At 42.4% G+C, this 17,260-nt stretch overlaps 1 protein-coding gene across 6 annotated transcripts in view; it reads left to right on the top strand.

Moving 5' to 3' along the window:
- Positions 1-17,260, top strand: part of TSC1 (TSC complex subunit 1) — a 48,567-nt gene that overhangs the window by 16,294 nt on the left and 15,013 nt on the right. For 4 of the 6 annotated variants that reach the window (XR_003005601.1, XM_024762380.1, XM_024762382.1 and 1 more), the window contains 13 exons: positions 9-194; positions 1,635-1,738; positions 2,797-2,949; positions 4,890-5,034; positions 6,573-6,727; positions 7,116-7,189; positions 12,886-13,061; positions 13,678-13,793; positions 14,129-14,240; positions 14,550-14,660; positions 15,534-15,539; positions 16,506-16,577; positions 16,989-17,093. Coding sequence is in view for 5 of the 6 variants with exons in the window: in XM_024762380.1 (XP_024618148.1) it covers positions 89-194; positions 1,635-1,738; positions 2,797-2,949; positions 4,890-5,034; positions 6,573-6,727; positions 7,116-7,189; positions 12,886-13,061; positions 13,678-13,793; positions 14,129-14,240; positions 14,550-14,660; positions 15,534-15,539; positions 16,506-16,577; positions 16,989-17,093 (1,435 nt within the window). In the remaining variant the exon portion in view is untranslated. The remainder of the gene's footprint in view (positions 1-8; positions 195-1,634; positions 1,739-2,796; positions 2,950-4,889; positions 5,035-6,572; positions 6,728-7,115; positions 7,190-12,885; positions 13,062-13,677; positions 13,794-14,128; positions 14,241-14,549; positions 14,661-15,533; positions 15,540-16,505; positions 16,578-16,988; positions 17,094-17,260) is intronic. The other 2 variants (XM_024762383.1, XM_024762384.1) reach the window with 2 other exon arrangements.

Raw genomic sequence — 17,260 nt, 5'->3', positions numbered from 1 at the left:
CTTTTCAGTCTGGTAGTGGCACCAATGAAGAGCCTTCAAAGTCTTTAACACACATCCTGGACCCAGCACAGCGCATTCGTGTAAGATAATGGCCCAACAAGCAAATATTGGGGAGCTCCTCTCCATGTTGGATTCCCCCATGCTGAGTGTGCGTGATGATGTAACAGCTGTCTTTAAAGAGAACCTCAATTCTGGTAAGCAGAATCGTACCCTGGTTAGCTTATCTGCTAATCAGACGGGATTGACCTAGAGGTGACTAGAATCCCACTGATAAATTTTGGTTTTCATCTTCTAAAGAGAGTCTTTAAAACCACCAAGGAAAAGCGTACATCGGTGGATTCATTCTGCATTCTACATGTGTTTCAAGCTTTTAGTTGTGCAAATACTCAAATATACACACAAACATAGAAGTAAGAGTCACATAATGAACTCCAGCCTCTCCTGTTTCATCTTACCTCCCTGACTTCCCCCCACCCAGGTATTTTAAAGCAAATCCCAGGTATATCATTTCATCTGTAAATCACATGTAATTTTTAATATGAAACATGCTTAACCTCTCTTTTTATCAGAGAAATATAAATTTAAACAGTACCCTTTCCTCCTTACCAGGTTGGCAGGAATCAAATATTGGTCATAGAAATGGGCACTGTTAGCAGGCGAGTACATGGGTGCTCTGCCCTTTTGGAGTATCTGTCATCAACTTAAAAGCATGTGCCATTTGGCTTACAGACTTACAAGAATCTGTATTTCATTATAGCCTTGAATGAAATGTAGTGGAAACTTGGGAAAACCTAAGTATCCTTCAGCAGGTGAATGGTTAAATTAATTACGTAGAGCCATGCAGTGGAGAACAAGGAGCTCAGTAAAGAGAATGAAGTAGGTCATAGATGCTGTCATGGAAAGGTGTCTACAACACCTTGCTGAGTGGAAAAAACACACATACACAGACCATGGGTATATGGACATGGGGCCTAGGTGTGTGTGATTGTACAAGTGTGAAAAGTTTTGAAAGGACATGAACCAAACCCAAGGGTGTTTGTCTCTGGAGAGTGGGTTGGGAGGCAGGTGGTGAGGAAGATGTTCACTTGCATGTTATGTACTTTCGTATAACTTGAATTGTTAACAAAAGACATGAATTATTTTTGTAATTAAAAAAGCAAGAAAAAAAGAAGATAGGGGACTTCCCTGGTGGTCCAGTGGTTAAGGATCCACCTTCCAGTGCAGGGGACGCGGGTTCGATCCCTGGTTGGGGAACTAAGATCCCACATGCCTCGGGGCAACTAAGCCTGTGCTCCGCAACTACTGAGCCTGCGCGCCACAACTAGAGAGCCCGTGCGCCACAGTGAAAGGTCCCACATGCCACAACTAAGACCCGATGCAGACAAATACATAAATAAGTTAATATAAAAAAAAAAAGAAGATAGTATTTCATGTGCTCTTACGGCTATTTAGGCAAATAAACTTGGTATTATCCTATTGTTAAACCTAAATTCATTTAAGGAAGCAGAAATACAACACTTCATATAACTTTGGGTAGCACACAAACGTTTTCTGGATTTCGTGACAGGCAACTATTTGAGGTAACTTTAGAACGTTAAAGGAAATTATTATAAACTGCCCTTTTCTTTCTTTAGACCGTGGTCCGATGCTTGTGAACACCTTGGTGGATTATTACCTGGAAACCAATTCTCAGCCTGTATTGCACATCCTGACTACCTTGCAAGAGCCACATGATAAGGTAACTGCTGGAACTAATGGTAGAGATTTGATACATTTTCTGTGAGTGGTGTGGCAGTGTCACTCCTTCAGCTTATGCGTGCCATTGATGATACTGCTCCCAGATTATAACTACATATAAAAACAATTGTCAGGACCTATGTTTCCTGAAAAGTTTTCAAAATACAACATATTCAAGAGGCTTTTAAGGCTCTTCCTGCTTAAAGAAATCCTGTAGTCCTAAACTATAATTGTGCAGTGACAGTTTGATCCATAAGGCACCCATCTTTAAACCCATGCTCTGAGTAGAATTTTCAGACTTTTAATCAATATGGCAGAATCTGTAAGTGTGGGCAACTAATGGGGCTAATTGACTGGTGCTGTTTCACAGCACCAGGCACTTGGAAGACTCCTTCATGTTTTGTTTTTATTTTTGTTGATGGTAAATAGCTAACAAAGCATTGCAATTACAGATTTTGGTACGTCTTGAGTTTGTATGTGTTAGTGATTTACTTTGCTGGGATTTGAAGGCCTTGCCATTGTCTGCCTTTTACAGTACATCTTGGGTTTTGTAACCTAAGTAGAACTCTGGGCTGAATTTTAACTTCTACTACTACCTGATTTATATCTGGGGCCAAATCCATGTAGGCTGGGCTATGGGAGCAATAAGTAACTGCTTCCAGCAGGATTCCGTGAAGCTTCAACAACCTACCACAGGCTTATTATAACATTGGTTATTATAAGAAGTGGCCTATATGTATTACGGAAAGAGGGCCTATGAAGGAGTCTCCCCCCGGCTTATAGACCTGTATTGTGGGATCCTCTTTCAGAAGTTGCAAACTGGCTTCCCTCTCTCAGGCCAAATGCAACAGTGTGTTGTTTGCTAGCATGGTTTTAAAAAATCTTGAATTTGATCTCTACCTGCATGAGCCTTTCTTTACATCAAAGGGAAGACTTGAGAGACTGGGCTGTATCACTGCTGCCTCTCCTTGTGTGAACTTCATACATTCATATGTGCGTTTCCCTTGATTTTTCCCAGCTTTATTGAGATATATTTCTCTTGTTCTTGTGCATTTTCAGCACCTCTTGGACAAAATGAATGAATACGTGGGCAAAGCCGCCTCTCGGTTATCCACCCTCTCGTTACTGGGCCACGTTGTGAGGCTGCAGCCGTCTTGGAAGCATAAGCTCTCTCAAGCACCTCTTTTGCCTTCTTTACTAAAATGTCTCAAGGTACAGTGTTTGTAAGGATTTGAATGAAATAGCTTTGTGAATATAATTTCTGAAATTCTGAGTACCTTAAAGCAAGCAAGCTAGATGTTAACTTTGAGAGCTTGAAAACTTCCGGACATTTGGTTTTTCTCGAATGTAACGTAGTCCAAGATTGGTGCTTAGTAAGCTCTCAGTGCATCACTGTGACTATTGCAATATGTTTGGCCCAAGCAAATGTGGTAACATTTCGGTCAGATTGGTTGACATTACGCCGTTCCAGCCCTTTTTGATTTCATCGTTGTCTAGCCTTTCCTCCGTTGAAAACATACTGGTTTGTCTTGGGGGAACCCCCATTTCTAAGTTCTCTCCTGGCTAATAGAAAGATGGCTGAGAGGCTCTTTCAGCTATTGAGGAGCATGTTCTGGTTGCAGCTGAGTTGCATTCTACGTTTTTGCACTAACCGTAGTGTGTTTTTCTACAGAGGGAGTCAAAACCTAAGTAGAACTTTGTGCTTTTAGTTTTGACCGTGGTTTGCTGAAATACTCAGCGTTATTTGCTTAGTCTGTTTTAGTTCCTGGACTTGTTTCCTATCTATAAAATAAGGAAACGTGGTTAATATGAACTACCTGTACCTCACAGAGATATGACATGAAAATATCCAGTAGTGTTTGTGCCAGAATGGCAGTGCCTTTGGAGTCATCTGACACAGCACCGTGCAAATTGATTTTTGTCTCTGCCAACAAGGGTAACTGTTTTAATCTCCCTAGAGGTGGATCTCAAGGAGTCACATTGGTAGGGTATCATAAGAATGTGCATTTAATGTTAAGGAAAAGCAGGAACAATTTTAACAATTTTTTTAAGTGAATGGATCGACGAGAATATAATCCCATTTTGAGGCACGCTGTTTAGTTCAGATTGCAAAATACTTATCTTTTCCAAAAAGATAAGCCTTGAAAATTACTTACGGACTGTTATTCAAACCTTCAGTAAGAATGTTTTGTTAACCAAAATTAGGGTTAGTCCTTTTTACCCAAACTCATTATAGATTCTTGATTCTCCTACGAGTATTGTACGTTCTTCCTACTAGATATCCGCCACAACAAATGGCTTGGTGCTTGCTGTAAAAGCTAAATATATTTAAAACTTTATTTCCAGACTCATAGATTCCTTTTTTAGTAGGAATAATGAATGTCTTAGCCTGCATGGTAGTCTTTTGATTAATATCTTGTTTCTTCAATCTGAATTCCAGTTACTTGGCAAACATTCATAATTTAATTATGGATCATGTGAGCTGCTGTAGCTAGTCTGAGTTGATTCATTATTCATTGGTTATTAAGTGTCTTCAATTAGTCTAAATTTATATGACTTGATATTTAAACTGTAGACATGGTCAGAGGTCACCATATCTTCTTTTATTTGCTGGTCTCTAAATATTGCTGTGAAGGTGAGCCATTAAGTAGACTTGTTAGTGCTATACTAATTTCTTATTAAATTATACTTCTGTTGTAATCCTTTGAAAATAGTGAATGACTTGTCAATGTATAAGGTTCTTTTTAATTGACTTTTAAAAAGTAAGTATCTTATGATTTGGTTGAATGAACAAGAATAGCAGTGTTCTTTTGTTCTGTTAAAAAGCAGCTTCTTGTGCTTCCCTCCAGGGGCTATAAATAGCACATCCTAAGTCTCTGGGTTTGGGTGTCCCCACACGCCCCGCTCAGGCCCCTACCCCAGATGAGTTTGGTGCGTCAGCGTGGTCCCTGCAGACTTAGCATGGCCGGGCTGGTCCCCAGTGGCTTTTGGTGGCGTCTGTTTCAGTGTTGTGCCCCCACCCTTAGGGGTAGGAGGATGAGTCTGTGCTGGGCGTCCAACCTGTGACCCCTTGGTGTTAGAACCTCCAAGAGTGCGGATTCTAATGCTGCACCTGACAGGTGTTTCCTCTTTCTTGACCGTCCCTCCTGCAGGTGGACACGGACGCCATTGTCCTCACAACAGGGGCCTTAGTGTTGGTAACCGTGCTACCGATGATTCCACAGTCGGGGAAGCAGCACCTTCGTGATTTCTTTGATATTTTTGGCCGTCTTTCGTCATGGTGCCTGAAGAAACCAGGTAAAGATCTTCTTCTATACCTGTCATGCCCCACCAAGTGAGTGCTTTCATGATTGATTAACAGGTCATGTGCTGGAAGGGAAGGACTTGTAGCATTCTAGAGCTGAAATGGCTGGTTGTCACCAGCCAGATGAGGAAATACCTCAGGTACGTCCACCAGAGGCACAAATAAGAAGCATGACTGTTGGGACTTGACTGGTGGTCCAGTGGTTAAGACTCCATGCTTCCAGTGCAAGGGGTGCAGGTTCGATCCCTGGTCAGGGAACAAGGAACAAAGATCCCGCATGCCGTGTGGCACAGCCAACAAATTAAAAAAAAAAAAAAAGAAGCAGCACGACTGTTGAGATACCTTCCTTATATTGTTGGCTTAGAAGGATTAGTTGTCAGAGAAACTGAGTGGTAGGTACAACTTCCTGATTTTCAATAAACTGAAAAATAACTTCAATCTGTGTCATAGCAGTATAGGACTAAGCTTGTGGTACATCTTTGTCTTCCTCTGCTGGTCTGTAGTGACAGAACACAAGCTGCAGGTTCAGAGAACTTGTCCATCGTGAATGTGGAAGGAGCAGAGAGAATGCAGCTCGTCCTAATTAGTGTTCTAGTTTCCAGTACAGTGGGGTTTTGTTTCCATATCGACAGGTAGTACAGCTCTATCAAAATGATTCAGAAGCTATATAAACACGCAAAATTTGGAATCCTTTGGTCATCCCAGCATGAGATATTCGTGTTGAGAGAATGAAATGTGTCAGCCCGGGGAATTGGAATACTCTGGCTTCCTGTGCAGGATTAAGTGGCAAGCCTGAGGCGCATATGCTGCCGGCTTGTCTCGTAGGCTTTTCCTGGGGATGTCCATTAATTTAGAGGAGCTTTATGTACACTGTGGACTTGGGGTTTTCCATAGGGGCTAGGTAACGCTAGGTGAATTAAATTTTCTAATTTTCCCACTCTTAGCTCTTTAAGCTAATTTCTGGGTGGTAGTTTTTCACTCTATAGTTACAAATCTGCAGAGCTAAGACTACAAACTGATTTTAGAACATTCTCACACACTCGTTCCACAAATATATGAACGCCTCTCACGCATCAAGCCCAGTGCGAGGCACTAAGAGTACAGAGGTGAGTGAGTCAGTGCTGTTCTCAAGAGACGTGTACTGAGTAGGGCCGTGGAGAAGTATGATTACAGATTTCAACGAGTACCGTTGTAAAGGCGGTTCAGTATTATGAGAATGTCTGGGGTCCTATTTTAGGGGTGACTGGAGAGGAGCGCAGAGATTAGATCAGTGTGAGCCTTTATGGGTCACTCTAAGTAGATGGGAGTTTATCCAGAGGCCATGGGGAGCCACTGATGGGTTTCAAACAGGGGTGTCCCGTGTGTTCAGATTTGGATTTTAGAAAACCGCTCTTACTTACTTAACTGTCTTTGGAGCAGGGTAGGAGCACACGTACGCAGAGTCACGCTGGCAGCCCTGTGCTCGTGTCTGTTTCACACACATCAGTCTTGTGTTCAGCTCGGTGACTCCTTTCAATGTTTTCTTTTTCAGGCCACGTAACGGAAATCTATCTCGTCCACCTCCACGCCAGCGTTTACGCTCTCTTCCATCGCCTGTATGGGATGTACCCTTGCAACTTTGTCTCCTTCCTACGTTCTCACTACAGTATGAAGGAGAACCTGGAGACTTTTGAAGAGGTGGTCAAGGTAAGTAGCAAAAACTCATTTATTTGCTACATAGCAACTGTGTAGATAGGCTGCATTTATAACTTTTGTATTAAATGATAGACAGGGAAATTTGAAAAGAAATTCAGCCTTCTCCCTGTGCTGCCTACCGCCCCCAGCCCTGGTAACCACTGATCTGTTTTTTGCCTTTATAGGACTTGCCTGTCCTGAACATTTCATTTATATGGAATGATATAATATGTGGTCTTTTGTTAATGGCTTCTTTCACTTAACATAATGTTTCGGGATTCATCCATGTTGTGGCATGTATCAGTACTTCATTCCTTTTTATTGTCAAATAATATTTCATTGTGTAGAAATACCATAGAAAGTTAAGCCTTTTATAACTTGTCAACCCAAACTCTTCTAGCCAATGATGGAGCATGTGCGAATTCACCCAGAATTAGTGACTGGATCCAAGGACCATGAACTGGACCCTCGAAGGTACAGAAACTGAACTAGTGACACAGAATTTTATAGGCTCACTTAAGAAATTGAAAATGTGACCTCGGAGATGTCCCTTCTGAGGTGTTGTTGGGGAAGCATGTTCTTCTGTTTATGGAATCATTCCATAGAAGTCCATATGGACTTTTACAGTAAAATAACTTTGTACGCGTGAGTCTAAAGCGTATTCCCCACAGACAGGATGGAGGAGGTTGCAGTGCAGGTGCCCATGCCGCAGAACCCCAGAAAGGCTCGCAGCCCAGTGTGATTGTGCAAGGCGGGCGCTGAGGTGTGTGGTTGGAACCAAGTGCACTGTGGAGAGTCTGGACGTTGAGTGGCCGGGCTCCCCGGGTCCCTTTCTCTGTCCTGCTTAGCCAAGCGACTGCCATCCTCCACGGGGCTTGGCAGAAGTGCCCAGGTTCCTTCTCTGGGGAAGTGGAGCCTGCAAGGCTCCTGATTTGAGGACGCCAAGCATGATGGAGGGTGGAGCTGAGTCATGACTGGAAAGGGGGGACCAGGGTGAAATCCTACACACTGAGCTGTGAGAGGCTCAGCCCCTCCCCGCCGCTTCTCTCTGGCTGGCTGCCAGCCTCATGCTCCCCAGGCTGGGGATTGAAGCCTTCTGGGGGACAAGGGGTCCACGGGTATTGACATTGGAGGATCTCCCACTGGGAAAGGTGGCTCACTGCATGATCCCCCTTCAGCAAATTTCACTTCTCTACGAGCCCTCCTTCTGCCACACGAACCTCAGGTTAAAGCAACTTGCTGTGAGATATATGTAGAGAAACATAGCAAATGTGTAAGAAAAGTTTAGTAATAACACATGGATACTTGTGTAGCTACCACTTGGCTGAAAAAAATGGGACATTAACCTCCGCAATTGCAGCCATCTTTCTCCCTGTTCCATGTCTCACCTCAGAGGCACCTACTATTCTTGCTTTTATTTTAATCATTCTCTTTCTTTTCTTTATAGTTTGACCACAATGTATTGTTTCATTTTGAAAAGCTAATTAGGAAGCAAAGTCTGGCCTTGGAAAAGGCCATCTTGTCATCATGAGGTGAAGGTTCCCAGGAGGCGAGAGGAGGAACTGAGTGTCTGAGTCTTGGTTGGGTGTCCCCTTCCTTGAGAGTTTACAGGAGTCCCTTCCAGGGAAGTCGGTGGGCAAAGTCATGAACAAGTCCTGGGAAACATAAGGCTTCCCCAATCAGGGCATCTGGCGAGGCCAGATAATGAGGGCCAGGGGCTGGACGTGCTGCCGAAATATGGCAGAGGGAGGGGACTGCTCTGTTTGTGCTCCTGAACTCACTGTGGCTGCTTCCAGGAATAGATCAGAGCGGAATCATTCTGTGGGATGAAATGAATGTCCTCAGCTGATCCTGGCAGAGAAGGGAGAGTAGGAACTTCATTAGTGCATAACAAGACAAGCTCAGTACCAACAAGTTATTGTCACCTAGACACTCTGTCCCTCAGTTACAAAGAGGGTATGGTGGCAGCAGAAACCTTAGAGATGGCCTGCAACACGCTTGTCTCTTGGCATGTCTGTTCTGATCTGACCAGGTTGTCTTCTGTGCCTCGTACACAGCTGTCATCTTGTTCTCCTGGGGCTTCTCTGTGCCTCTCTCCTGTGCAGGTTCTCCCATTTCCTGTATCTCATGCCTTCTTTTTTGGGTCACTCTTACATTCATGGAATATATCTTCTAGTAGCTTTTAGAGAAAGGATGTCATTTTCTATGTGGGTATAGATTTCTAGATTGGGAGTCATTCTCATTCAGCAATTTGAAGGCATTATTCCATTGCTGCCTTGCCTCCAATGCTGCCATTGAAATCAAAAGACATTTTGATTTCTGATCATCTGTGTTTACTGTCTTCTGGTTGTTCTTGTAATATTCTGAAATTTCCTAGTGATGTCCCTTGATATGAATGTGTTCTCATTGTCCAATCTGGAAGTTCCTATCTTTAAATTCTAGGAAATTTTCTTTAATTATTTGTGCTTGATTTCTTTTCCTTGACTGTCTCTGTCTTTCTTTCTGGAACTCTTAGTATTCTGCTTGGGACTTCTGGAGCAGTTCTCTGCTTTTCTTTGCTCTCCTCTTCTCTTTAGGAAATATTCCTAAAGATTTCCTTGTCTTTAGCTCTTAATCTTTCTATTATAGTTTCATTTCTGCCATGTTTTCAGTACCTAAGAGCTCTTTTTAGTTCTCTGAATGCTCCTTTTTTATAGTAGCCTGTTTTTATTTCATGGATGCAGTCTCTCATGTCTTCGATAAGATTGATAGGTGTTTTTTTAAGGTTTTCTTTTCCCTACATAATCTGTTTCCTTTAAACTGCTCTTTTGTTATTCTTTTTAAAAATTTGAGGCTTTCTGCAGAGATTGGTTTATATCTGGGTGAGGAGACTAAAAAGCTTTGCTCACAGGGATGGGGCTTGTTCACTTGTAGGTCGATCTGAGCATCTGTTGGAGATGCTGATGTCAGTATTGGTTTCCATTTGAGCTGGTCGGACTTTTTCAGGAAAGGGTCTTCTGATGTCTAATCTGGCCAGGATTTGGCTACTCCTAGAGGGAAGAGGCTGCTTGGTGGGGAGAGGTTAGTGGTCTTGGCATTCAGAATGTACATGCTCACTTAATCCTCTTGTTTGAATAGTACTTGTGCCCTCAACCATTTCTGGAGTACCTCAGTCCCGATACTCTCTGTTTAACCTCCTCAGAGAATAATCTGGATTTCTGGTGAGAAAAGTGGGAGTGTAGAGTCAGAGTGTCAGGGCTCTAACTGCTCCTCGGTAGATTTTACCCTGTCTTACTGATTTTAGCTGCCCTCGCCTACCTGTCACTCATCTCCAGAAGTACAGGTATACAGAAGTACTCGACGTATACAAATTCTTTAGCTTTTTAAGGGTTCCTCAGTATAAATCAGGTTGACTTTTAGCTTTGAAACATTGGCAGCTTAGGATTCTGCTTTCCTGGATTCACTGAGTCAGTCACCACTTGCCTATCTGCTTTCTAGTTTCAAAAACATGTGGTGCTGTTCTCTGTTTTCTCATTCTTCTCTTTCTTGTGGGTTTATATTTAAAAGGAAACAAAGGAATCTTTACTCTAGGCTTGGTGGGGTTTGGGGAGAGTCTACGATTGGATGTGTATGTCCAATCTGTGTTAACTCGGAAGCCTCCTGGATCAACCTACAGAGCCTCCTTCACCTTGGATAGATGGGTCATCTGGCCTTTGAAGGAAATTCTAACACCAAAGATAAGAGACCAATGTAAAGAGAAGAAAAAGGAGCTAGAAACAATGATAATACAGAGAGCAGAAGAAAACATCTACAGTAGCTACAGAGAGGAAGCATTTGTGCACAGATAAAGGTCACGATGCCACAGAAGGGCACAGTCAGAGACTAAAGAAAGCACTGTTGAAAATGAAAAATGATAGCCAAAATAAACATTGCAGTAAAAGAATTGAAAGGTACAGTTGAGAATATCTCAGAAAGCAGAATCAAAGGCTAGAGATGAGTAAAATGAAAGAAGAAATTTAAAATAATCAGTCCAGGAAGTCTAGTAAAGAAGTCTTTAAAGGGGAGGAGAAAACTTTGGTGGGGGAAGAAATTGTGAAAGAAATAACAGAAGAAAATTTCCAATACAAGTACAAATGATACAAGAAAATACAAGAATTGAAGGACGTGAGTTTCCAGATTGAAGGTGCTTATCTAGCTCCCAGCACAGTCAATGAAAAAGAATCCTACTAAGCCTCAATACTGTGAAATTTCAGTACACCAGGGATAAATCTTTCAGAGAGAAAAAACCAAAACTATAAAGATCAGAAGTCAGAATGAGGTTAGCTTCTGAAACACCTTCAAAATTGAGAGAAAAAAGGTTATCAGCTTAGAATTCTATACCCAACCAAACTGCCTATCAAGTATGAGACATTTTTAGACATGCAAGGACTCAAATTTACCTCACATGTACCCTTCCTCAGTGAACCACTGGAGCATGTCTTCCACCAAAACGAGAGTAGAATCGAGGAAGACACAGAGTTCACGAAATGGGGGACCTGACTTAGGGTCTTGGTCAAGGGAAGTCTTGGTATAACACAGCAGTGCTGAGAACAACCAGTGGGAGAGGGAGGGCTCCAGCAGGGAGCTCTTTAGGAGAGGGTGAATAATCCTGGTAGACTATTTGCATTTCATTATGAACAAATTATATTAGGCATTATTTCAGAACTGCTAGAGCCACATTAGGAAGGATTAGTAATAGACACATTAGAAGACTGAGGAAAAGGAGCAACAGCATTCAAACTCCAGGAGAGACTAGATTGAGCAGCAGAGGAAATACTGCAGTATATTCTTTGGCTCAGCCATGAGTGGTGCTTATCTAGTCATTATAATGAATTGTTCAAAATCAATTTTGAAACAACAAAACAATGATACACTGTTTTGAGAGCACTGGGGAGAAGGGAAAAGGATATACAGAAGTGACCTAAATCCTCTCCTACCATAAGGACCTTAATAGTTGATGTCTTGGGACATCCCTAGTGGTGCAGTGGTTAAGAATCCACCTCCCAACACTAGGGGACACGGGTTCGAGCCCTGGTCCGGAAAGATCCCACATGCTGCGGAGCAGCTAAGCCCGTGTGCCACAACTACTGAGCCTGCGCTCTAGAGCCCGCGAGCCACAGCTGCTGAGCCCGCGTGCCACAACTACTGAAGCCTGCATGCCTAGAGCCCGTGCTCCGCAACGAGAAGCCGCCACAACGAGCAGCCCTTGCACCGCAACGAAGAGTAACCCCAGCTCGCCGCAACTAGAGAAAGCCTGCGTGCAGCAAGGAAGACCCAACACAGCCAAAAAATAAATTAATTAATTAATTTTAAAAAATAGTTGATGTCTAAAAATTCAGACATCAGGAAATTTGAAGCATAGAAATATGGAGGTAGGGTAACAATTCAGCTGGAAGCAGCTAAAATTGGAAGCTGCCCAGAAAGTTCCTTCATGCCCTTTGAGGGGTGTTCAGTCTCCTCTCTCACTCCTGGCAACCATTGATCTGCTGAAAGCATGCTTTTTCACGGTGGTGTAATAATTTTTCTTCTGTAGAATCTTCCTCTTTGGCTGGACCTTTCTTCTTTCTATTACAAGCTACGCAGAGTGTTGTCCATCTTGATGTGTGTCTATTTCCATAGGCTAAATTCTTAGAAGTGGAACTCTGGATCACATAACAGGACTCTTTAGACAATTCTTCAGATATCCTCATGGGCTTTCTCTCAGTTTGAGACTGGCTGCATTGTATTTCTGGTCTAGGGATGGATTAGAGTCCTGAGGCTTTGATAGGAGACCTTAAGTCAGCCTCAGCTACCTGGCAGTTTCCAGGTCCCCCTCTTGTTTGATTACCTTTGTGCCAAAGGAGAGTTGCCCCTGGTGGCTGCTCTGCATAGTTTGTGTTCTCTTCTGAGGCTATGCCTGGTCTTTGGTTGATGGAATTTTTGTTTCGGACTAGTTTCTGATACCTTGATATAACCATTTTAAATAGGGAGGGTATAGGTTTGTAAAACGAATGGCTAGTTCTTTATATCATAGTGCTGATTAGTACGTGGGCTGGCACGGTTCTGCCTGTTCTTTGCTAGCCATAGTTCAGTGGCTGGCACTGAGTTAGCACTCTTCAGTGTTTGATGGTTTGAATAGCTGGATTATAACATGCACTTCTTGACTTTCACAGGTGGAAGAGATTAGAAACACATGATGTTGTCATAGAATGTGCCAAAATCTCTCTGGACCCTACAGAAGCCTCATATGAAGATGGCTATTCTGTGTCTCACCAAATCTCAGCCCGTTTTCCTCATCGTTCAGCCGATGTCACCGCCAGCTCTTATGTTGACACACAGAATAGCTATGGTAAAAAGTGACTTTGGTACTTATCTGCTTTACAACTTCGTCTCTAGAAAGCATTGTTTATTTTTGTTGAGTTTTTTTCCCTTTCCTAGAATAAGATTTAGGTCAGCTCCTAGGAACTGTTTCCCAAATATTTAAAATTTGAATTTGCCTCCATTTTCCCCTAAGTTTAATTTACAGTCCCATGTCCTTGATCTCCTTCTTGATAGTATGTCAACAGACTTGGGGTGTGTCAACACTTAACAAAGAAAATGGATTAAAGGATTTGGCTTCTAGGCTCCAGCTCATAAAGGAATCTTAGATTTTTTCAGACACTTTTAGTGAGGCCCTCTGGGCTGTCACATTGACACAGTTTTGAATGAACCTGGACAGTTCAGAACTGGATTCATGTAAAAGTCTAGGCTTATCTATAGGTAGCACCCAGCGAAGTTGTCATACAGGTTGTGCTTTTTCAAGTTATCCTAAAGCTTAACTAGACATCAAACCGTACTAAACTTTATTTCCAAAGGGTATTTAAAGAGGCTTTTAAATGATCAAATGGTCTCGAGGACCGTAATTCTTTATCAGAATAATCTGAAGCCACACACTGACCCCCTGTGTTCTTTCCCTTCCGTTGTAGGCAATGCTACTTCTACCCCTCACTCCACTTCTCGGCTGATGTTGTTAAACACGCCAGGGCAGCTACCTCAGACTCTGAGTTCCCTGTCGACACGGCTGTTAACTGAGCCGCCACAAGTATGGTGTCAAATAGTGTGCCTGCTTTCTTCTCTGCTTGCTGGTGAAGCTGACCATTTGGGTCAGGATTTAGCCTATGGTTGGGAAAATCTCTCACTGCTCATTTCAGGAGTTAGTTTTTAAGGATGCATGACATTTGCAAGAAAAGTTACTGTTGCCACTTGGGTTTCTCTTGGAGTCTAGACTTACAAAATGTAATGTGTCTCTTGATAAGGCTTTAATAAGATGCCTTATTCCAGTTGAAAGGCTAAGTTTAAGATCATTGATCATGGACTTAAACCTCGGGAAGCATAGCTATTCGTTCCTCATCGCTGACCTGCCTTATTAACTTCTAGGCTACTCTTTGGAGCCCATCTGTGGTTTGTGGGATGACCACTCCTCCAACTTCTCCTGGAAATGTCCCACCTGATTTGTCACACCCTTACAGTAAAGTCTTTGGTACAGCGGGTATGTATGTCTTAGGTTAGATTTGACTGGTTGGTTGGGGCCGGCCTTTTATGATAAGGAACTATCTCTTAGATCTAATAGTGAGTTTGAGAGCCATTTGTAGTAGTAAACCTATTTTTGACAATACAAACCCCTGGAGCTTTCAGAACACATAAAGTGAACCTAAAAAAAAAAGACTGATCTAGATCCCCAGAAAGTTAACTCTAGCAGCTTTCTTTGCAGTAATAGTTAAGCGGAAAAAATTTTGGCAATTTTCCTAATTGTTTTACTTCCTCAAAGTGTGTATATTCTGCTCTTGTCTCTGAGCAGGTAGAAAAGGAACTCCTCTGGGAACCCCTGCAACCTCTCCTCCTCCAGCCCCACCCTGCCATTCGGACGACTACGTGCACATTTCACTCCCGCAGGCCATGGCCACAGCCCTTATAGGCTTTCAAGCGGGACCATATGAAAGCAACAGGAAACACAAAACATATGAAGCATGATGAAAAGTTTTCTTTCTTGAAGAACCTAGGAGAAAAACCAAGCTCCAAAATGCTTTGTTTTTTAAAACTCACTTTGTGAAGCCTGTTATGCCAGATAGAAGTTTGACCTAAAATGTAATGGGTTTGAATCAGATCAATTCAGAATAGACTAACCCTATATGGCCTTTATTATGTTGAGGTAGAAAAATTAGACTAACCAGCAGCTCTCAGAGTGTGATCTGCGCACTGCAGGGGTCTCAAAACGCTTTAAGGGCATCTGCCAGGTCAGAACTACTTTCTTAGTAATACTAAGTGGTTATTCGCCCTTTTTACCACATTGGCACTTATACTCAAGGCACAGAAACAATGGTGGGTAAAAGGGCTGGCCCCTTAGTATAAATCGTACTCTCCTAGTAAGCATTGCATTCTTCTTCCTCGATGTGTTCTTTCAGTTTAACAGAAGAAAAGAAACAACAACAAAACAAACCTTGAGTATTCCATAGAAAGAACGCATATGTTTAATATTGTTTGTGATGAAGTAGGAAATGGACATCAAGCACCTGAGTGCGTACCAGTGTGTGATGGCCACCACAAGCACTTGTGCCATTATTTGAGTTAAGAGCTGAACTAGTTGTTTTTTTTTCATGGAGCAGCAGTTTTGTTTGAAAGAACAACTGGTGACAAACTATGGTTATTCATACCTGAGTGTCTGGCAGGCAGTTAGCTTCTTAGATGACAAACTGGGTCTGTCACTTCAAGATAAACAACTGACGGTATTTGTTGCCAGTGATAAAAAGGTGAAACTAGAATATTAAAAAACTGATATCTGGCACCAAGAGCTTAATAGTTTCCCCAAGTCTTTTATGATGAGATTGAAAAGTCTTGGGAAGCTTCGTTAATAATTTGAGTTTTTGATATTGTATAATGAAATGTTGCCACACTTAGAAGATCTGCATAACTTGGTGACCCAGTATTCTACACGCCCAGTGTATATGTTATAGAATCACACGTAGGTAAAAGACGCATTTGGGGGACAAGGCAGACCAGTGGATCTTGACACAGTGTGAAGAGTGAATTGCCATGGTTTCAGATTCTGCACTGTAGCTAACCTTGAAGAAACACCCCTTGTCAAGTTTTAGTGTAGTATCAAAGATGGCTATCCACAGTTATCTAAACAGTCTGCTTACTTATTATAACTACTTATCTGTGGGCCCTAGAGTTTTCTTCATACACTTGAGCCAGAATAGCCTAGCAGCAGAGCAGAGGCAGACATAAGAACCCAGCTTTCTTCCCCTAAGCCAGATATGAAAGGGATTGCAAAAATGTGAAACAGCTTGACGCTTCTCACTAAACTTATTTTTATTTATCATAAAAATGTTATTTATGTTTACATGTATTGGGTCGTTTTTTTTTCGGCCGTGCCGCACGTCTTGCGGGATCTTAGTTCCCTGACCAGGGATTGAACCCGCGCCCTCAGCAGTGAAAGCCAGAGTCCTAACCACTGGACCTTCAGGGAATTCCTGGGTTTGTTATTTTTAAGTGAATTAATAATTTTAAAATTCTGTTTTAGTTTGTAACATGATAACTATCAATAGGTATAACCACATAAACAAAGTCCTTGAGATTCTCAATAATTACTAAGAATAGGAAGGCATCCTGAGACCGAACAGTTTGAGAACCGTGGGGCTGAACTTTAAACTCCTCTACAATATGCTAAAATTGTAGGTGTTTAGGATGTTTCTCTAATGTTAGAGAACATGTACACAGATTTCTGCCTTGTGATGTAAATGGTACCTGTCTTTTCAGGAAGAGAGAACAGATTCTGCAAGGCCCTGTCTACATAGACAACACCATCTTCCGAATGACAGAGGATTAGGTAAAATCTCTGGGTAACAGTAGACCTTGCTTGATTCTTGATGGGTTATATGTGGAAACAGGGAAATTCTGGAACACCACAAATCACTGAAGCCCAGAGATAATGAAACATATAATTAATTCGAAAAGCCAGCCTCATAACAACAGCCCCCAAAGCTTTTAAGTGCCTGTGTTTTGAGCTGGTTGAACTGTGGCTTTATCTGTTCTCTGAGATGTTAGGAACGGAGAGTTATATTTTCTGTGGGATTATTTTTTGGTACCTTTAGTTAGATTATTGTAATATTTTGGCTTTCTGTGGTAGCTTTCTGTCTTCAGCAGAAGGAACCATAGTAGGCCTATTCTGTTACAGTGGAAGCAGTTTTCACAGTGACGGGGGTGGCCAGTGTGTTTCGTTGTCTTTGTTTCTCTTCAGAAGAGCTGCCTGGGAGCAAAGGGTCTGTCGCTCTCAGTGACCTGCCAGGGTTTTTAGGTGGCCTGGCTTCTGAAGAAGATAGCATTGAAAAGGATAAAGAAGAAGGTAACACGTGCGGGATTCTGGGCTCGTGTGGGATTGCTGCGAGTTGATAAAGCCCTCGTTCTGCCCTAGTACTGGGACTTAGCGTCAACACACGCAGGCTTGCTTGGTTTCTCTTCTCTTGGGGGAGGAGATGGGAGTTGTATTCTGAGTCCTGTGCCCAGTAAAGG

The sequence above is a fragment of the Neophocaena asiaeorientalis genome, unplaced genomic scaffold (genome assembly GCF_003031525.2).
Source record: "Neophocaena asiaeorientalis asiaeorientalis breed wild unplaced genomic scaffold, Neophocaena_asiaeorientalis_V1.1 scaffold78, whole genome shotgun sequence".
NCBI lineage: Eukaryota > Metazoa > Chordata > Mammalia > Artiodactyla > Phocoenidae > Neophocaena > Neophocaena asiaeorientalis.
This window is presented reverse-complemented; position numbering and strand designations above follow the sequence as displayed.